The following is a 22326-nucleotide window of genomic DNA, read 5'->3' as shown; positions in this document are numbered from 1 at the left end:
ACTGTTTCCTTTGTTATTTATACAGTGGGTTTTACATTTTTTTTCTCTTACCTGAAGTTGTTACCTTCAAGTGATTCTCAGTGTGGTGTAACAGAATGAGTGATGGACTAAAAATGATGATTTTTTTTTTTGTGATGGACAAAAATGATGATTTCCAGTGTGGTGTAACAGAGAGAGTGAGGGACTAAGACTCTGGAGGACAGGGTCTGAATCCCTGCTCAGCCATGGAAACTGACTGGGGGAGTGGAATTGATAAAACCACTCCTTAAATATCTCACTTACCTTGAAAGTCCTATTAGGGTTGCCATAACATGCCTTTTGGCTGGTTGAGATCTACAGCTGGAACCAGGAATCCCACATATATGCTGCAAGGTAACCTTTAAAGCTCCCTTTCCATATCCCAGTTGACACTGGTGCTGGAAATCACAGGTCACACCTAAAGGATATAGTCAGTGGCCAGGATCCTACTAAGAATTCATACCAGTGTCAGTTTAGTCACACAAATTGTAGCAGTCAACTGTTATTAATCACACCCTGAGTCATGTGGCTGGCACATGACCAGGAATGTGAGCAACAACTCATTAGTTAGTGCCTATTTAACACTGTGATTTATGCAGTTACATTTATACCAACATAAATTATCAATAATAGTCTTACAAGCATATGTAGCATGTAGCTGTGGTCTTTGGAGAACCTGCTGATATAGAAAGCAAAACTGACATAATTTATGCTGGGTTCCAAGACATTTCTGTTTCTCGTTTCCATCACTACAAGCAGTAGAAACAGGAGACTGTAGAAGCTTCATGGGGACTGCATTGAGTTGTTCCTGATTCCCAGAATAGCAATGCTGCTATCCACGTAGCTCAGCTCTGACTTAGCAGGCTGATATCAGCTTGCTGCATGAAGGAGAAAGGTGCATTTTCTACCAGCAAATGAGGATTGTGTGATCATTTTAGAAATTAAACAGTGCTTAACGGCAAGGAAAATTGCTAGGCTCCATAGTGCCTGGAAGCAGTGCCCCATGCATGTAAAGAACAAAATATTTGGTGATACCCAAAAGACTAAGAAGTTTTATTTGGGCTAAGCTTGGATTGCAGCCCATTAAAGATTTGGCCAAGAGTTTAACAAGAAGGCTTTCACGGCCGGGATCTGATGGTTGTTGTGGGTTTTTCAGGCTCTTTGGCCATGTTCTGAAGGTTGTTCTTCCTAATGTTTCACCAGTCTCTGTGGCCAGCATCTTCAGAACACAGGAGTCAGAACCATCGGACCCTGGATGTGAAAACCTGTTTAGGTAAAGGTAAAGGTTCTCCTTGACATTTTAGTCAGTCGTGTTCGACTCTAGGGGGCGGTGCTCATCCCCGTTTCCAAGCCGTAGAGCCAGCGTTTGTCCAAAGACAGTTTCCATTGTCACGTTGCCAGCGCAGCTATACACAGAACGTTGTTTACTTTCCCACTGAAGTGGTACCTATTAATCTACTTGCATTTACATGCTTTCGAACTGCTAGGTTGGCGAGGAGCTGGGACAAAGCGACGGGAGCTCACTCCATCGTGTGGATTCGATCTTACAACTGCTGGTCTTCTGAGCCTGCAGCACACAAAGGCTTCTGCAGTTTAGCCCGCAGCACCACCACGTCCTTGTTTAGAACTCACAAAAACCCAAAACAACTTTAACAAGACTTTGTTATTTTGGCTGCAACAGACGAATATAGCCACACTCCTTGGAACTTTATTTTAAAGAACTGTCTTTTAATCTACAACCATCCCAAGACACTCTGCTGCCTAAGTTAGAGTAGTAAATGACACCCTTGCAGGTAAAGGTTTATAATATCCAATGCCGAATTATTTTGGTACATGAAACAAAATCTCATAGGTACCTTCCCCCATCCCTGGCAGTAAAAATACAGGAAAAACAAACTGGACAACAAACCATTTGTTTCCCTTTTCTGACATGCCAGACCTGCTGCTTGTAGTAGGGCCAGCTTTCATCCCTGTTACTGAAAGAGTGGTGAAACTCACTCAGTGATATGTCCTGAGTGGATGCAAGCTATTACATATGCAGAGACATGCAATCCAAGCATGTCTCTGCATATATAATACTATGATGTTTCTGAACTAGCTTATAGGCCCTGATAACAGTACGTTTCAGCCAAAATTATCATGCCTACAGTTTTAACTATACGAAAACACTGTATATATCTCACAGCTCCCATCCTACATGAAAAAAAAAATTCTTTCCATATGCTCTTCTTTCAATTTCCTCTGGACAAAGTCTTTCATGGTCTGTTGCCTAGGTAGAGATGTAAATCCTGACCCTGCAAACAGGTTATGGGCCAGAGCCCTATTTCAAACTGCAAATCCCAGTGATTCATCTGAAAGCCAAATCTTGCTTTGTTGATAGGAGCTCACCAAGCACAGACATAAAAAAGCAGCTCCCAGCTTGTGCCCTTAAAAGTTTCAACTAAAACTTGATACAGATTCAATACCCTGTGAAAATGGAGTCACCAGCCTCCATGGTGTGCTGGAAATGATCCTGGGTCACATTTGTTGACAAAGGGCTCTAAGACATGTACAGATGAGGATCTGAAAGGGATAGAAAGAGGAGTCATAAGGGTCAACAGAAAGAGGAAAGGAAGATTGAAGCCTTTTGAGGACCCAGTCATTTCCTGCTCTCCTGTTGAATGTAAAAAACTTGTCGCACCCTAGAGCAGAGCTGGAAAAGTGTTGATCTACAACTCTCAGGACTTCATAACCAGAATGGCTATGCTAGACTGGCGTATTCCGAGAGCTTGCAGTCCAAAAACCACATTTCAACAAATTTCGTTGTAGAGTTTTGGTCTCCTTTTTAGTGCTCTGCCCAGGTAGCTCATAGAAAAAATTCTCACAGTTTGAGTTGAAATGTGGCCCATCATCCATGAATGGTGGCCGACTCTGGGTTTAACGAACTCTCTTTAGACAGTTCCAGGTTGTCAGATAGAATGACAGGCTTACAAAACAACTAGATACCAACAAGCTTAAGATAGGAAAATCATACTCAACTGAAACTTCCAGTTTAACTTGGTCATTTAAAGGCTCATATAAGACAAGCATCCATACCATACTGCCTGTCATGGTGGCATATTTTCAAAAACATTCCATACCCAATAGTTACTTGCTATAAAATATTCATCAAGAACAACCTACTTCCATGTATGATTACTCAGGGGTTGAATGTACTGTATTCTATGGAAATTACTCATTGATCTGAACAAGAATAGGCTCACTGAATGAATGGGACTTGTTAAATCGATGCTTATGTAAATCCCATTGATTCAATGAGTCTATACAAGTTGGGGCTCTAAGTGGCTGAAATCCTGTTGCTTAGGATATGAAGTCAAACAGAATAAGCTCATTGAATAAGCAGGAATTTGGTGAGTCAGCTCCACTTTAAGTTGTATTGATTCAATGGGTTTACCCTAGTTATAACTTACTACACTAAGCAAGAGGATTTCAGCCAATACTGTATTTAGCACTGAACTTGAAAAGTTACATATCAAACTAGAATTATATTGTATTCTCAAAGGCTTTCACGGTTGGGATCCAATGGTTGTTGTAGGTTTTTCGGGCTGTTTGGCCATGTTCTGAAACACCTACAACAACCATAGAATTATATTCTTGATCTGCATAGAAACAATGCTCTCTGAAGTGGTGAAGAATGTTCACTTGTCACCACACATGCTTTTCCTTATCTTGTATTTACTCAATAACTTGTATTTAGTATGTTTTATTTTGTGATTCATTACTGAGAGGTAAATATCAATTTAATTTGCAAGTATGATTGTTGAGGACCTTTCTCTGATGACATCAAGTTGTGGAGGAAAAATATACTAATTTCAAGGAATACAAATTTCCCTTAATTTCTAATTTGACCCATATTCCCACACTATTGCTGGAGAACAGGGGACAGTGGCTACAAGAGAGTGTTTTTCAACAACCTTGAAAAATACTCTAATCAGTGCTGAAAGTTATAGGTAGCAATGAATCCAGTTTGACTTTAAATCTGCCTAGAATTTCAGTCCAGAGGCTTTCTTTGCCCTAACCCACTAATAACACTGAATACTTGATGAATTGTTTTCTTCTCCCATCCGTCTGAGTAATCTGAGTTCAATGATTACCTTACCCGCCAACATTTGGCCTCCCAGAATATTTCATTACCAGCAAGTGACAAAAATAGTTCTTAATTTTATTAATCATATGGACTGAGTCCCTTGCCTCAGACACAAGCACTGGGCATGAACTTAATCTGAAGTGACTGATTTAGCTTTAATGCTGCTTCTGTTTCCCATTGATCCATCAGCAGAATAAATGACACAGATAATTGCTTTTTTTTTTTTTTAGAGCAGCCTTTGTGCTGCTTCTCTGTTAAGCCGATGTTGTTGCTTTTCTTATAAAAGGGGCACTGTGGCTATTTGTTGTCTCAATAAAGGGAAGAAGATGGGGGGGAGGAACACCTTCCATGCACTGCGGTGCCATCGGATTGCTCTGCAGACATGGGCAATCTATTTGCAAAGCCTGAATAGCAGCACAAAGCCCTACATAGCCCTAGAATCAGCAATGGCAAGTTCATGTACAGATCAAAGACATTAAAAGGCTCAGATGTTTTATGAGCCCTGTCAATTACAAAATGGCCATTAGTAGAAAGCAACTGTACTGAAGAAATTAGACGAGGTGGCACGCCCCCGTGATATCCCACAGAGATGTACCTTTCATCCTTGGCAGTCACCATTAGAGAAACCCTACTGGAGACCAGCAGAATGACCATCCGCTTCTGCTGCTCCTCCTCCATCCACAATGCGACAAACTTCTCTTGGATCTAGTGCACCAGTTGGCACAAACGAGAACATTTCTTTGCAGGGACACTGTAAAAGTCCATTCAAGCAGGGATGGGGAATATGCGGTCTTGCTTCATCCTTCATCAACTCTTTGGACCGATAGGAGTTGCAGTGCAACAATAGTTGATAGCTCGAAGATTCCCCTTCCCCTGGATTATATACACAGTTTGGCCAATCTGCTGGACGACTCTTCCCAGTGGCCATGTTAGCTGGGGGATTCTGGGAGCTGAATTCCAAGAAAGTAACTTTTCAAAACTCCAATTATAAACATATTTCCTGTTTTGTGGGCTTCATGCAGATGGCCTTTTTGTACCCTGTGAAACTGGCCCCGGGTTATCTTATGCGAGCAGAGTAGGCTCATGCTGATATTATGCAGTGTATGAGCCCATAACGGCATTCAGCTCAGAGAGCATAAGAACAATTGGATAGTGGACAAGCAGTTAAAAGCTGTTTCTCGTATGTCAAAATGCCTCCCAGGAGATAACCGTGAAATGACTGGTGACTCTTGCCAAGAGGCTGAGCTAGTGTAACTGGGGAGGTAAGAACAGACGAAGCTGTGATGCAGAAAAGTCAAACCTTGCTTCAAACTTTGCCCCTGCCATGAACTCACCGCTGCTTCCATAGGGCCACTTACTGTCTCAGCTTTTGTAAGGGAGGGATAATAATCATATTGACCTACGTCTAACACTGACCTACTCTCCGGATGTCTGAGATAATGCATATGAAATGCTTTTGAAGACCTTGAAGACTCTGTACAGAAATGCTAGATGGGTTGTTGCAGTATTGGTCTAATGCTGAGAGGATAAAATGTGACATCTGGAGAAAGTTTCCTGGTGGACCTTTAACACCCCCCTTAGACCCTTCCATTTTATCAAAAGACAGTATGAGTCTTAAATCATTTTCCGCTCTAGACACTCTTTTAAAATGGCAAGTAGGCAAAGTTAGGTATATAGTCATTGTACTGTTTCTTCATATAAGTTATCGTTTACATTAAATCAGAGTTCAATGTATTACCAAATTTAAAAAATTACCAGATTAAAATTTTAAAAAATGCTAAAACACATCAGGAAGGAAAAGAGAAAAGTAGTGCAGTCTACATACATACATACATACATACATACATACATACATACATACATACATACATACATACATACATACATACATACATACATACATACATACATACATACATACATACATACATACCAATGAAAACCCCCTACTGCAGCAGCCAGATGCCTAAAGCTTATATAAATATAGAAGTCTTTGCTTCCATATGAAGGGCAGTAGACAGGGACCAACCAAACACCTTTGAGGTTAGTCTATGCAGCTGCTATGTTATACTGTTTAGGGATGGGTAGGGCAAGGTTTTATATAGGGGACGTGGTGGTGCTGTGGATTAAACTGCAGAAGCTTCTGTGCTGCAAGCAGTCACAAGATTGAATCCACACGACGGAGTGAGCTCCCGTCACTTGTCCCAGCTTCTGCCAACCTAGCAGTTCGAAAGCATGTAAATGCGAGTAGATAAATAGGTACCACCATGGTGGGAAAGTAACGGCATTCCATGTCTAGTCGCACTGGCCACATGACCATGGAAACTGTTTATGGACAAACACTGTCTCTACAGCTTGGAGACGGGGATGAGCACCGTGCCCTAGAGTCGGACACAACTGGACTAAATGTCAAGGGAAACGTTTACCTTTACCTAGGGCAAGGTTGGGACGTGGTGGCGCTGCGGGTTAAACAGCATAAGCCTCTGTGCTGTAAGGTCTCTAGATCTTCAGCTGTAAGATTGAATCCATGTGACAGAGTGAGTGCCCATCTCTTGTCCCAGCTCCTGCCAACCTAGTGGTTCGAAAGCATGGAAATGTGAGTAGATAAATAGGGACCACCTCGGTGGGAAGGTAACAGCGTTCCGTGTCTAAGTCGCACTGGCCATGTGACCACGGAAGATTGTCTTCGGACAAACGCTGGCTCTATAGCTTGGAAACGGGGATGAGCAGCGCCCCCTAGAGTCGAACACGACTGGAAAAAATTATCAAGGGGAACCTTTACCTTTACCTAGGGCAAGGTTATTAAAACAATGACTGAAATCCTGTTGCTTAGTCAAAAAATAACTTCATAACTTTTAGTGTGTTACTAGCTAGCAAATGTTCTTAGGGGATGCCTGCAATGGGATTTCAGGCAGTGTGTACAGTTTCACATGTGTAAATCAAATTTGGGACATACATTTTCAGCTGTGCTAGATGGAGATCATTAACTTGTTAGATGCAGTTGCCAAGGGCCACAATTGAAATATCTGAGATGGCCTAAAACTGCTGCCTTGGACAAAGTCTGAAATGTCATTCACCCCAACCCTTCTTCCAGTCAACGAAACCAACAGGATCTTTCTTCAGGAATAATAACCAGACACAGTCTCTTCCAATGCAACTAAGGACATCAGGCTAGCTGAGGGATGAAAGCTGGGTGCAGGCTAATTATGACACTATCTTCCAACACTTTGCTGCTGCCTCACTTTGTGGCCACCTCACTTCACTTAATGGTAGAGCGGGGCCTGAATTTTTAACAGTTTACTACAAGAACAGTATAGATATTTGGTGGCGGTGGTGGGTGGAGGACCTAATAGCTTTAACAGTAAGAATATTTAATCTCCTTACAGCTTATTTATTAAAATAACTGAGAGGCTATTTTCTTGCAATTTAAGATATGTCATGGGATAAATTATTTCAATGTATACTTCGCCGTCCCACTTTGCTTTAGACCTATCCACCCACCAACACCAACACCCAGCTACTGCTAGCATTCAGTCTTGAGGCAAATAAAGTAATAATTGTACACAGGGTGATATATGGTCTCCTTGTTCGATACTCAGACACAGATACTCCTTGTTGGATCTATACCATCTTCTGGGCCTTTTTAGCCGTCTTGCTTATTGACAGGGTTGTGCAGCTTTTGGAAAAATTGTAAGGTTTCAGATGTGGACATGACCCAAGGGTTCTGCTTCATATGTTAATTCAAATATTGACGTCCACAAAAATTGAACTTGTCACAATCCAGACTTGTGACCTTATTTATGGCATCCACAGCCATGCCTGCTCTCCCCCACTGCAAAGTTATATATGGCAATGGATTTGCTTCAATCTTTGTATGTGCTATTTTTTTCCCCAGCTTATGCTTACACACACTTCATCACAAATATATCTGAGGTCAAATAGGAGAGGCATGTGACTTCCCTTCCATTTTTCTGTGAAGACCACTTTGCTCATGATAGTGAGTCCAACGTCCCACTGAGTTCAATGCCACATATTCTCAACTAAGTGAATACAGGACTAGCACTTTTGGTATGTGTTCAGTAAGGAAACATCAAGTGGCTCTAATTCACAGCAAATAAGTGAGAGTACTTTCAGAGCCTTGTTTATTATCCAGATAACCTTCAACTGTAGCCACAAATGGCAACCTTGCAGATAGCTGTATTGCGCAATCGTGCCACTTCTTTTCAGAACAAATGGTGAGCAGAGTGAAAAAAATATCTGGCAAAATGAATACACAGGGTTATTTATTTGCATGCCGACTGTGCATATCAAAATTGTGCCCTGTATTATATGAAATACACTAAAGAGGTCACAGCCTGCATCATCTCATCTCATGAAAATCAAATGGAAGAACAAAATGCCCAGCCTGGAAATCTGGAAATTAAATAATCATGGTACTTTGTGTTTATTTAAGATCTGGACAAAGATAGTGAATGGTAGTAGAGGCCCAGCAGAAGTGTATACTGCAAAGGCAGAAACTAAGTCCAAGAGTATGCTGGCATAGTTAACAAACTGCTTTAGAGAGGCTTTAAAAGGCAAGGAGGTGTCCTTCCATAAATGGAAATCCTTCCCAAATGAGGAAAATAAAGAGGAACACAAACTTGGCAAAAGAAATGTAAGAAGATGATACGGAAAGCAAAGAAAGACTTTGAGGAACATATGGCCAGCAATATAAAGGGGAATAATAAAAGCTTCTTTAAATATGTTAGAAGCAGGAAACCTGCCAGACAAGTAGCTGGTCTTCTGGATGGTGAGGGAGGTATAGAGGAGATAAAGGGGGATTTTGCAGAGAAATTAAATGAGTTCTTTGCATCTGTCTTCACGACAGAAGACTTTGGACAGATTCCGCTGCCCAAACAGCCCCTCCTGACTAATGAATTAAATCAGATACATGTAAAAAGAGAGGATGTTTTAGACCTAATCAATAAATTGGAGATCAGTACGTCACCGGGCCCAGATGGCATCCACCCAAGGGTTATTAAGGAACTGAGGAATGAAGTTGCTGATCTCTTAACTAAAATATGCAACTTGTCCCTTAAAATGCCCACAGTGCCTGAGAACTGCAGGATAGCACATGTCACGCCAATCTTTCAAAAGGGAAGGAGGGGGGAATCTGGGAAACGACAGGTCAGTTAGCCTAATGTCTGTTCCATGGAAGATGGTGGAAAGCTTCATCCAAGATAAAAATCTTAAAACACACAGAAGAACAAGCCTTGCTGAGAGAAAATCAGCACGACTTCTGTAAGGGTAAGTCTTGCCTCACAAACCTTTTAGAGATCTTTGGAAAGGTCAACAGGCATGTGAATGCTGGTGAACCAGTGGATATTGTGTATCTGGATTTTCAGAAGGCGTTTGATGTGGTCCCTCACCAAAGGCTGCTGAGAAAACTCCACAGTCAGAGGATAGAAGGGCAGGTCCTCTTATGGACTGAGAATTGGTTGAGAACCAGGAAACAGAGAGTAGGTGTCAATGGGCAGTACAATGGACCCTGGTCCAATGGCAGTGGCCCAACCGGCCCCCCTCTCCAGGCATGGTGGCTCTACATGGTTAAGCCAGCGAGGGTGCTGGGGCCTGCTAGGAGGCTGGCATGGGTCAAGGGTGTGTGTGTGTTAACTGGTTGTGCTTTATAGTTACTTTTTGGGGGGGGCATAAGAGTTATACATGAATTTTGCCCAGTGTAGTTGAAGGGAGAAGTGTGTTTCTCAAAATGCATTTTAAAAACCAGGACCCCCATTTAAAAAAGTACATGGTGAGGAAACACTGTGTGAAAACAGTGGCTGCTTGTTTGTAATGCATGCTCATCAAGTGCTTACCTGTACAAACAGTTGGGAACATCACAATTCTTCAGATCACTTGTCCATGTGTGTGTGTGTGTATTCTGTGCCATCAAGTCTGAACCAACTTATAGAGATCCTCATAGGGCTTTCAAGGTGAGATATTTGAGGAGTGGTTTTGCTAGTTCCACTCCGTCAGTGAGTTTCCGTGGCGAAGTGGGGATTTGAACCCTGTTCTCCATAGTCCTGGTCCATCACTCTGTCCACTACATCAGAGGTTCCCAACCCCCAGTCTGCGGCCCAGAGCTGGTCCATGGCCTGGCCCAGACTCGACCGCTAAGATAGACATCCCACCCCCATGCACTCACCCCTGCACCTCCCGTTTGCACCTGCGTGCGTGCTCCTGCATGCCTGTGTGACTGCTGCGCCGCCATTTGTGCATGCACACAGGTGCACGTGGGCCCACATGAGCGCCACACTGCTGTTTGTGCATGTGCTCAGGTGGGCAGGTGCCTGCACGAGCACTGTATCACCATTTGTGCATGCGCACGAGCACTTGCTTGCTTGCGAGTGCAAATGGTGGCACAGCACTCGCAAGGATGCACGCACACGTGTGTAAGAGAGCGTGTGTGCTTGTTTGTGTATGCGCACGAGTGCAGGGGGTGCCCCGCCTCCTCCAGCTGGTCCGTGGACCAAGAAAGGTTGGGGAACACTGCACTACACCACACTGGGGATCCACTTAGTTGGGAACATCACAGTTCCTCAGACCATTTCCCCATAACATCCTATAATTAAGGTGTGCAACAATGCTCTTGGTGCCTAGCGCTTGTGTATATGGACCCATTCTACAAGAAGAGAGGTTATACAGGCTGCATGAAGGAGAATGTGCAGGGCTATGCAAATTATGTTTGGGCACAGTTAGGCAACAGGAAACCTGCCACACCTTGCCTCTGTCCCTGAAAGTCTCAGCCCGAAAACATTTTGCACCCCAAGGACTGAATGCAGAGTCAGGATTTTTCAGAGGTGCCTTCCAGGGATGGCCAGGCCCAAGGATGAAAGAATACTATCCAATGTGTCATGAAAGTTTAGCTTGCAGCTCCTGCTACCATTAGTTAAAGCCATAGGAAAGACCATTATTATTGCTGAACAAGCTCTGTGCCAAATTTGGGAAGTCTGAACAAAGGGTTTTCAAGTTACGATTCTTTTTTTTAAAAAGTAAAACTGTTTTACCCTCCTATTCAGAAACAGGCAACCCTAAATCTCTGCATATATAAAATAGTTCATGTAAATTGAAAAAACCGAGCTTGCTTATACTGAAAGTGGTCTTGCCTGCTTTTTTTATTTGGAAAGAATCCAGGCTGCAAGGAATGTATGGTGGTCCTCAAAAAGAAAAAAAAGGTCAAATGAGAGAAGCAGCTGTATTTGTCCTAACACTGATCTTGTGTGCTACAGGCTTTTCAGCAAGAGCACTAAAATGTAGGTACAAAGTAGCTTCATAGGCAGGGAAGGGAGATACAGTAGAAACCTGTATCCATGGTTTCGGTTTCTGCAGTTTCAGTTATCTGCAGTTTACGCTGAGTTATTCATTCTGGTCATTGTAATACCACACACACAACTTCCAATTGGTCTCGCTTCTTCCTAGCAATATTGTCTTTTCCAGTAAGCTCTGCTCAGGTTTTACAAACTAACAGCTGTGGTTTTGTTTATTGAGTCTATCTGTCCCATGTTAGATCTTCTTCTCGTCCTACTGTCCCCACCCCACTTTTCCTGGCAATATAGTCTTAGAGAACTTGTTGAACAACAGGCCAAACAATTGCTTTGTGCTTGAGTGAGAAGTGGTTAACTGATGAAAAAAATGAGTCATCTTCTGGGATTTTCCTGATCGATGTCTCTTTGTGAATGGTAGTGAGCACAAGAGGATATCCTGAAGAACATCTTGACTATTGACATTGGTGTTTGTCAACATCCAGGCTGCCCTATCTTATGTAAAGTCTGGCATCCTTTTTCCAGCTGGCAACATGGGCATAGTGTTGTGCAGCAGTATTGGGCCATTTCCTGGCATGTTGTATCATGGTCAGAGAAGCACAATAATACCTCACATTCATTAAAAAAAACTGTACATACTTAACAATAGGTTAAAATCCTGTAGAAAAGTTGGAGTAACAAGGAAGTGAGCACTGCCCTGTGGAGGAACGGAAAGTTGGACTAGGATCCCAGGAAATTCAGATTTCGCTCCATGGCCCAACGAGTCCTACCCTTTCCTGCAGCTGAGCTTGTTGCAGAAAAAAGGAAATGAAAGAAGTCAAACAACAAGAAGGAGGACAGAAGAAACAATTTTCAATGAACTCCAGCTAAGATATCCAAATTCAGCTTGTGAGACAGTTTGGATAATATTCAAAGACAAAATGTTGAGATACTCATCTCTAAAAATGTGGCGAGAGATGAAGAGGTATCAAACTGGGTGATTCAAAATTAAAAGCATACTTAAAGCTTTTGCTTCACAATTAATGAGAGAAAAAAGGCAGATATAAACACTGAAAAACTTGATACAAAGATGTCTTTAAAAATATGCAGTTGGGTCTAATTAGTAAATGCTGAATAAAAGTTTGCTTTGTCATAGACACAATTTATAATTAAATGTATCTCTCTTTAATGGTTGTGTTTAAGCCTCTCCGTCTGTGTGTGTGTGTGTGTGTGTGTGTAGGTATTTAATCACTTGGAATAATTTCAGAAGTCAAGATAGTGAGTCTGTTCTTATGGGATAGCAATTTGTATCAGCAGTGAGGTACTATTTTAGAAATGATAAAAATACGGGCTAATTTAAAGGTCAGATAATGTCTCTCATATCAAAACTCCTTGCTTGTGCTGGATCACAAAAGCAGTGTTACAAGGAACATCAGATAACAACAAGGCTTCAATGCTGCTCTCGAAGTATCAGCTGCATTTCTTTTAAATACTTCCAGTAACTTGCATTTTATTAAGAGATCTGCATTTGTATCAATGAAAGAAAAAGCAATGGATCCAATGATTCCTATACTATTATTATTCTTAGGAGAAAACCTGTATTGCAACCCAGCAAACAATTTTAGATGTACTCTTTGCATCAGAATGCTTTATCTGGAGTTAATAAGCTGCTAGTAGCCCCTAGTGCACTGAGCTGTAAGAGATAGCTCAAATAGTCAGCTTTGTACGGAAGTTGGATGCCTAAAATCAGTAAAAGTCTAGATCACATCATGCTATTGTAATCAGATAAGGGCTACTCTCTATTTCAAAATGAAGAGGAAGTTTTCATGAAATCAACAACAGCAGCACATCTAGTAAAGGAAGTTCAGTTTTGCTGACTACAGGTATATGACCAGGACAAAAACTGCATGCAGAGAAAGGTCAGGAGAAGTCAACCCTGACTGTATCAGGGTTACATTAGACATGAAGGGGAATTCTTATTATCTTCAATGAATACATGGTGCCTCTCACAACATGATTTGCTCAGAGATACATGCCTAGACAATCTTCACTTGAGCATTAAATACCTGTTTATCTCCCAGTGCCCAAACATAAATCACACTGAATGAAAGATACATAGAAGAAAATCATGTACTACAGGAAACAATACATCTTTCACCCTTTAAATGGATTGTTGTGCTCTGCTGTTTTTAAATGTGTTTTTAGTATTTCATTGTTTGATCTTTTTAATATAATACTTATTAAAAAGTAGACCTTTGGTCTAGATTTGCAGGGTAGGATAAAATAAATAAATAATTTTAAATATTTGTATACCTCTTTTTAGCTTTCAAATATCTTTTAATTATTCTAAGCTGCCTTGGGTTTTGTTTTAAATAAATGAATATCTTGAAAGAGCACTTCTGTGAATAGTGTGCTAAGCATATCATCCAATCTGACTTGATATGAAGGGAGTCAACAGAACAGAGAGCCCTTCAAGGAACTGTTCTCAATCAACTGAGAGTGCAGGACACACAAAATGGGCTCAAGTTACAGGAAGCTAGATTTCAGCTGAATATCAGGAAAACTGTCCTAACTGTTGGAACAGTACAACAGTGGGACCAATTACCTTGAGAGGTGATGAGTGCTCCAACACTGGAGGCATTCAAGAGAAACTTAAGACAACCACCTGGCAGATATCCTTTGATTTGGATTCCTGCGTCAAGCAGGGGGTTGAACTCGATGGCCTTAGAGACCCCTTCCAGATTCATGATACTATGATTATGTGAACTCTGAAGTATCTGACTTCTACTCCTACTGTTACTGAGATTGTGTTAGGACACAACTGCTATGCATGCATAACATTACTTCTTCACTTCCTTAGCAATGCAGAATCAGAGCACAAAATATTAGAAACACATGGTATATATATTTGCACACAGACACAGACACACACACACACACACCAGGCTAAATCAACAGCAATTTTTTAAAAATGGAGGATTCCTGTTAGTAACAACCGAAGGGCGCTGTTGCAGCCATTCCATCTTTTCTTCCTGAACAGACTTTTTGAGGAAAGAAGAAAAGATGTAAGAAACAGTGGGAAAACATAGGAGGTTGACAAACAATAGACAACATCCTCTCCTTCCCAAGCAGAGTGGCTGCCTGACAGAAGCTTCACGTCAGAACATCCCTTAACATTCCCCATAATTTATTTCTTACATCCCTTTCAAGATAGTGGCTTTCCGACAATGGCTTATGACAGCCAACAGTAAAATACAGTATAAAATTATAAAGCATGTAACATTTTTGAAAGGAAGCAGCTAGTATACTGGTTCAGAAGAAATACCAAATTAGAACTGTTTGTCACAGAGAGCACCACCAGCCAAATAATTTGATTGGAAGGAAACGAGAAGAAAAGAAACAGAGATCAGTCAACACCCAGTTTACTCTTACTTGGATCAGATTACACTGTTTGTATTCAGACCAGAGCTACTCTCCCGTCTCCACAGCTGCGTCCAAAACTCCAGCATGGAAGGAGGAGACACTCAGGTGTCATATTTAATTATGAAAGACAACCATCATCATGCATCTTTAACATTATTTATGATGTACGTTTTGCTTTGTACTGATCAACACTGAAGACAGGCATATGCGGGGTTCTGAACTAATTATTATAACCTAACTCTGGTTCATGCTGTCTGTATCTATCTACAATTGTAAGTTGTTCCAACTTCTACAAATACTCACTCACATAGACAAAAAGAACTGGCTAACTAGGAGCCAAATGAGACATGACAGGGGAAATGTATATTCATTTTGTTTTAAATAAATAAATAACCCAGGCAGCAACTTTGAAGACTGCAGGAGAAGCACTCCAGAATCCCTACCCTCCCAAGTTGGGAAGAGAACAGAATCTACGTCTTTTCTTCTTTTTTCTCCCCTTCCTCAAAAGGAACTAACGTTGGAAATGTAAACCTGAAGTCTGATCCAGTTCTTAATAGTTATAGCTTTATAGTCCAAAGCAATTCCTGTAATTCTGACAGCAAAAGAGCACAGAAGCAGATTTTTTTTTGGGGGGGGGAGGACCTGTAAGCATGCCATTCAGAAGACCCAGTATGCTGCAGGCACTGTACCACAGAAGTTAATAATGAAGAAAACCCTGATCTATACATGCCGTTGCAATCAGACCTGCACTGCTCTCCATCTATATAGCTGAATTCAACCTGCGGCATAGAAAATACACTTGAGGAGGGAATAGGTATAACCAAGTATTTTGTTCAAGCTGTGATATTAGTTGTAAAGGGGAATTTTAGTACCTTGAGAATTTAACATTTCACTTTTTAAAAAATGAAATCTAGTCCCAATTATTGTGGAAAAAGCTGGAGAAAAAAATAAAATAAAAAAAAGAGAACAGCAAGTCCTAAGAACCCAATGAGTGCCAGGAAGGGATTCCATACATCAGGGAAAGAATCACCACTGCTCTGTAGAATAGCTACCATTCTGTATCCATAGCTACCATTTAACTCTCATCTTTCTGGCCTTTCATAATTTCCTTTTTCTTACATCACGGTTTTTACTCCACAGTGATACTTTTTGAAAACCTGGACCTTTTGTGTGAAAAAACAACCACCACTTATAAACAAATGGAGGTTGATGTATTTTTAATCTGTGTAGCTGTAAAAATTATGCTGCTGCTGTTTTAAATGCAGACAGCCCTGGAAGCTGTGGAAAGATACAAAGAACGACAGCCACTATCTGACAGCTGTATGTTCTTCTAAAAAAAAATTCAGTGGGGAAAGGAAAACTTGGAACTGGGAAATGAGGTGCATGTTTTAATAGTCTTATCATTTTAGCCTCAATTATTATAATGAAAACATGCCAGTGTTTATTAAGGATTTATATGGCATAAACACTATGGCTTTGTTCTCAATGTCACCCCTCTTCTTTCACAGAGGATGTCATGTTTGCTTGTTTGTTGCAGTGAATACAGGAAGAGATTAAAAACTAACAATTTATTATGGCATGTGCTACAGTGGACACAGTAGGCTTATTAGTCCAAGGTAGTGGAAGATAGTGTGGATCTCACGGGTTCTGTTTTATTTTCTAGCTGATGCATAACTTTCAACAGCCAGGAGCGTAGAGTCAGCATAGGCTAGTTTTGATCAGCACAGCTGGATGGGAGGCACAGTTGAGGCAGAAGATGCCAGTCTTTTCAAGACATTGACTCTACATTATAGATGTCTATAGTACATGTTAAATAATTATTTTGTGACAACCCAGTTTTGGATAGTATACATGCATGCTTTCGGAAAAATGACCTTAATAATCCATCATGCCATCACCAGTCAGAGATTCCCAAACACAACATAGGCAAGGAATTGCTGGACCGAGCAGACCCTGAATCCTCCAGGAACCAGGAGCACAAATGCTCAGATAATAGTAGACCTTTGAGAGGCCAGAATTGTGAGCCCCCAGACAGGCGGATATGGGGCTGAGTCAAAGAATACTAGGCTCCTGGAGAGACCATTGAGTGGAACATTGAACCAAACTGAACTCTGCAACTAACCTGCCAGCTGACTGCATGCTTGCAGCTGAGCCTAGGGTGGCATTCAGGTTTGTTTGTTTGTTTGTTCAGTCGTTTAGTCATGTCCGACTCTTCGTGACCCCATGGACCAGAGCACGCCAGGCCCTCCTATCTTCCACCGCCTCCCGGAGTTGTGTCAAATTCATGTTGGTTGCTTCGATGACACTGTCCAACCATCTCATCCTCGGTCGTCCCCTTCTCCTCTTGCCTTCACACTTTCCCAACATCAAAGTCTTTTCCAAGGAGTCTTCTCTTCTCATGAGATGGCCAAAGTACTGGAGCCTCAGCTTCAGGATCTGTCCTTCCAATGAGCACTCGGGGTTGATTTCCTTTAGAATTGATAGGTTTGTTCTCTTTGCAGTCCAGGGAACTCTCAAGAGTCTCCTCCAGCACCACAATTCAAAGGCATCAATTCTTCGGCGGTCAGCCTTCTTTATGGTCCAGCTCTCACTTCCATACAACACTAGAGGAAAAACCATAGCTTTGACTATTCTGACTTTTGTTGGTAAGGTGATGTCTCTGCTTTTTACGATGCTGTCAAGGTTTGTCATTGCTTTCCTCCCAAGAAGCAGGCGTCTTTTAATTTCGGGGCTGCTGTCTCCATCTGCAGTGATCATGGAGCCCAAGAAAGTAAAATCTGTCACTGCCTCCATATCTTCCCCTTCTATTTCCCAAGAGGTGATGGGACCAGTGGCCATGATCTTAGTTTTTTTGATGTTGAGTTTCAGACCGTTTTTTGCAATCCCCTTCATGGATTGCTGCCTTGTCGTGGTGAGGGGGCTTGAGTAACTCAAGAGAAGCTATGGGCTATGCCGTGCAGGGCCACCCAAGACGGACAGGTCATAGTGGAGAGTTCTGACTAAACGCAATCCACCTGGGGTAGGAACCGGCAATTCCACTCCAGTATCTTTGCCAAGAATGCCCCATGATCAGAAACAAAAGGCATTCAGGTGGCCCAGCTATATATTCAGCTTAGGAGTGTGTCTACATGGGAGACATTATTTCTGGCTCTTCATCCTGCTTGCCAGTAACTTACTGTGTCTTTCAGAATGCTTGACTATGTTTTTGTTTGCATGACTGGTGACCTGGACTCTGGCCCCAGAACTCCTGCACCAGTTTATCTTGCACTTGGGTATGCCTCTGTTACCCTGGAATTGACCCCACACTGAAAACAAGCACTGTCCACAAATATTTCATTGAGACTGCAATAGCCTTATTTGAGTGTTAAGTTCCATTGGACGCAATGAATCAATTTTAGACACGCCAAAGATTGTACTGTTAATCATTTTCAAACCCACTCCGCCCCCTCCATGCCAGAAGCTCACACTTCTGCCTGGAGGCATGCTGGAAACTGTTAGTGTGAGGTGGGCGATTTTTTGCCTTCCAGATATTTTGTACAACTGCAATTCTTCTCCTTCTCTAAGTACAGCCTATAGAAAGAATTGAAGACTGAAACATCTGGAGGACAAAAGGCTCCCCAAACTTGTATCAATATTTATTATGGCATGTCCTGCCCTACCCCGTGTTCTTGCATTCAAAACCACAGCAGAATGTCTTTTCTCTTTGAAAAATTCTCATTTTTTTCCTAAAGAAAAATGTTCAATGGTTCTGACACTGTTTGGAGTATAGTAGCTTTGTCCATCAACTGAGGCAGAAGAAGATTGAGAGAGGCCTGCTGCCTTACAAGGAACTCTTTATCATCAAGAGATTCCCTAATGTCTTCATTAATAATTCTGTCTCTGGCAGTGAAATACAACCATGTTCAATGCAGATGTGCCGCAACAATATTATGCTAATACAACAGAGCTCATGAGTGAACACAATGAACAAGTTTGTGTAATGAAAGTGGGAGGATTTAAGTAGGCAACCAAAAAAGAAGGGTTGAAAATTAATTCCTGACATTAATTCAATTACTTAGAAGGTATTCTGGTTTTATTCACAGTCCTTTTAATGCAAGCAATGGGAAAAGTGAAGCACAAAGGTTACCTGGTTTTCACATGCAACACTGCAGCCTTTTTGTACCACAACTTGAGACAGCTCAAGTCATTTGCATGTTGAATGGGGGTGGAAGATCACAATTGTAGCTTCCATATGGATAAAATGTAAAATAAGCAAATGACAATTTGCTGCCCTTTTTTGGTTGCCAAATTTATGTCTTCAAGCAGGCTGCCTCATGTCCCCATATAATCCTTAAACCTAAAGCACTAACTGTGTTTGATCGGATAAACTGCTTGGCCCTGTTGAGAACAACGGATGTCAGCATTGCTACCTCTATATCAAACCTTAAACCCATTGTGATCTAGTGTGTACTGAAAACAAAAGGAAGGGTACACCTAGCACCTCCATACACTGTGGTTTTATTGTGAGAAACAGCACAAGATCACAGGCAGTTTCTTTCATCTTTCAAAACATATTTGCCAACAAGTGAAAAATCTTGTTTTGCAATAAACCGCCTGATTATAAACTCAAATTAGTTCTCAATCCACTACCAACTGATACAACACACTACAGTATTTAAATACACTGTAGTCAGCTAATCTAATCCTAGCAAGAGGTCTGACCCAACCACTGAAGCAGCATATCAGATGCACTGGAAACTGTATCTACAAATGTCATCTAGTAATTGCTTCATGGAGCAGGATGTGAAAGCACCTAAGATCTAAGAGAACCAATAGTAGTTGGATGATGCAGCTTTCCCAGAAACCACATGATATACAGTACAGGTAAATCAGGGGAAAGCACCACAGGTACTGTTCCAGGAAGTAATATTTTAAAAAAGCTAACTACTCCATTTGCCATACACCTCTTACAACTTTGGACACACCTCACTATTACACAATAGATCTAAAAGACAATTTCAAGAGAAGGAAGTCAATTATTTATGTTTTCAATACCTAGTCACAGCCTTTTTCACTGATACTGAAACTTACCTATTACAAAGACGCTCCTTAAAGAATTATTAGTGAAAATCTTAAGAAGGGTTTCTCCATTGTACTAGAACAGAGAAGCAGTTCTTTCCCAGTGAGGTTAAGAAAGGTATTATATATTTAATGATAATAAATTGTATCCTTCATTTCACAGGATACAGATTCTTCCAAGGCAGCATACTTGTCACACCAGAATTTATTAATAAACTCACAGTGTTAAATATTAATAGATAAGACATCATGAGAATTCTTCCCACAAGCCAGATCTAGTAAAGATCTAGTGTTGAGGAGAGAAGAGGGGAGCATCTACCTTGTCTGTCTGTTCCCTCCCCTTCTGAACTTTTTCCACAGGGCAACCAATGTTAGATGGTGGGGAATGGTTCGGAAAGGAAAACCTATGAACGCAAGGGAGAGCCTTATTGATGAAGCACCGGGGTAACAAAGTTAGGAAGTCCATCAAATTAAGCAATGGTGTCATTCAAGGAATAAATTAAGTAAACCAGAACTGTCAAACAGTTTCCCCCACCCCCAAATACTGTAAACTATCTGAAAGTAAAAGTGGGTGATGCTTTTATTCAGCCATTAAAATATCAGACATAAGCTAGCTTTCAGTCCTATACAGGTCTTCATCAAGCTGGGCACCACAGAGCTATGGATGCTGCAGAAGGAACAAAGTTTCCAAAAATCACTACCCGGCATACATGCCAGGCTCCATTGATAAAAGTTTCAAAATGGGAGCTGCAGAATCAGGTCAGAGGTGTAAATTTCAGATTCTGTTCAATGGTGAGGAATGGAATCCCTCTTCCAATCCTGTTAGACAAAGAATTGCCAGTCATTCGCCTTGCCCCATGACCTTCTAATAAAAATTAGGTTGTGAACAATGCAGCTTTCCATTTTTAAAATGCCAATAAAGAAAAACAGAAGCAGAAGTGAGTATATTCCTTTGTTCTGAAAGTTATTTTCCAGCTTGTTACTATTTGTCCTCCAAATTACTCCAGTGTACCTAAACAACTTCCACATCTGGTCCAGCCGGCTTACAATTTCATCCTCTCCTTCCCATTTCAGAGGCCACTACATCTATTTGGCTGCAAAAACTCAAGAAGGCTGCTGATTTCATGTTCCACTCTAGTTTATGCTAATATAGCATACTGCACTATACTCTCCATGCTCATTTTCAGCTCAGCTTCTATTATAGAGAAGTGGATAATGCTGAGGCATGTCCTGACAGCTGCTGCTCTTTTGGTCCCAAAGATGATTCAGATCTCTGTGTACAGCAGGCAGCAGTGGTGGAGACGGTCGCAGTAGGTGCAGGGCCTGGTTCAGTTCCCAAATCTTATGGTCTCAGACACTCCTGTCTAAATCTAAATCCTGTCAACAAGAAGGGTCATCTGTCCTCTTTCAGTTCACATTGTGATATATTTTGCAACAGTAAATTTAATACCAGTCATTTACTTTTCAATATTAATTCTGCATTCCATTTAGACTCTTTAACATATAAAAGGCTTATTAATATTTTAATAATGAATTTTTTTTACAAAAAAGTGTGTAATAAATCATATTGGACATAAATGTACCATTATGTCATGTATGTAAGCAGAAATAATGGCTCTCTAACAATGTTTGTGTGACATACATAATGTACATAGTATATATATTATTTTACAAAATTTAATTTACATAGCATTAAAATGTAGAGCACCAAGCAAATTTAATAGGTACCAACAATGGAGGAATCTGGAATTATAGTAGCATGCATATCTCTAGTCATATTTGATTTTTCTTTCAGTTTTGATTGAAGTAATGTATGTTCCACTACACCAATCCGTATGTCCATCTGAATGGTTTCTTGCTTCAGTCTGGTTAAAGCTTGTTTAATCTTTACTAAAGGAGCTGTTAAAAAGGAAAATGCAAAACAGTACATTTTTCTGTCACTCTGCCACACAAAGAAAGGTATTATTTTTCCCTCATAATTCACTCCCTCTGCTAATCGGTGAGCTAAATGAACAAAAGAATGATAATACTCTGGAGACACGACTTTATAGATTCATCATTTCACATGGAGCTATTTTAAAATTAGAAGACACTACCATCTTCATGGCATTCTGGATCTGAAGATGTGCATTAAAAATGTACATACATTTTCAGTACTCATGGTGATAATATTAAGTGTACATTTGGGAAAAAGGCTATTGCAAAAAAAAAGTGCAGCATTCTCAGTAAATGCTGGTACAAATTCCATTAATTTTTCCAAATACCCATTATTTCAACAGCCTCACAAATCTCAAAGGATTAAAGACAGAATACAGCCACATAAAAGGTTTTTTTAAAAAACGATAATGCATCATAAGGCCAGTTAAGGTTTCGAGTTGTAAGAATTTTAAAATGGAATTAAGCCACAATAGATATTTTCTACAC

General features: G+C 40.9%; 2 protein-coding genes across 4 annotated transcripts in view; both read right to left on the bottom strand.

Annotated features, from left to right (window-relative positions):
• Window positions 1-22326, bottom strand: part of MYH15 (myosin heavy chain 15) — a 305993-nt gene that overhangs the window by 105385 nt on the left and 178282 nt on the right. The window lies entirely within an intron of this gene.
• IFT57 (intraflagellar transport 57) overlaps window positions 21407-22326 on the bottom strand; it is a 36653-nt gene continuing 35733 nt past the window's right edge. For all 3 annotated transcript variants that reach the window (XM_020806377.3, XM_020806376.3, XM_020806378.3), the window contains one exon: window positions 21407-21801. In XM_020806377.3, the coding sequence (XP_020662036.1) occupies window positions 21620-21801 (182 nt within the window). In that variant the 3' untranslated portion in view covers window positions 21407-21619. The remainder of the gene's footprint in view (window positions 21802-22326) is intronic.

This window comes from Pogona vitticeps, chromosome 3 (assembly GCF_051106095.1).
Source record: "Pogona vitticeps strain Pit_001003342236 chromosome 3, PviZW2.1, whole genome shotgun sequence".
NCBI lineage: Eukaryota > Metazoa > Chordata > Lepidosauria > Squamata > Agamidae > Pogona > Pogona vitticeps.
This window is presented reverse-complemented; position numbering and strand designations above follow the sequence as displayed.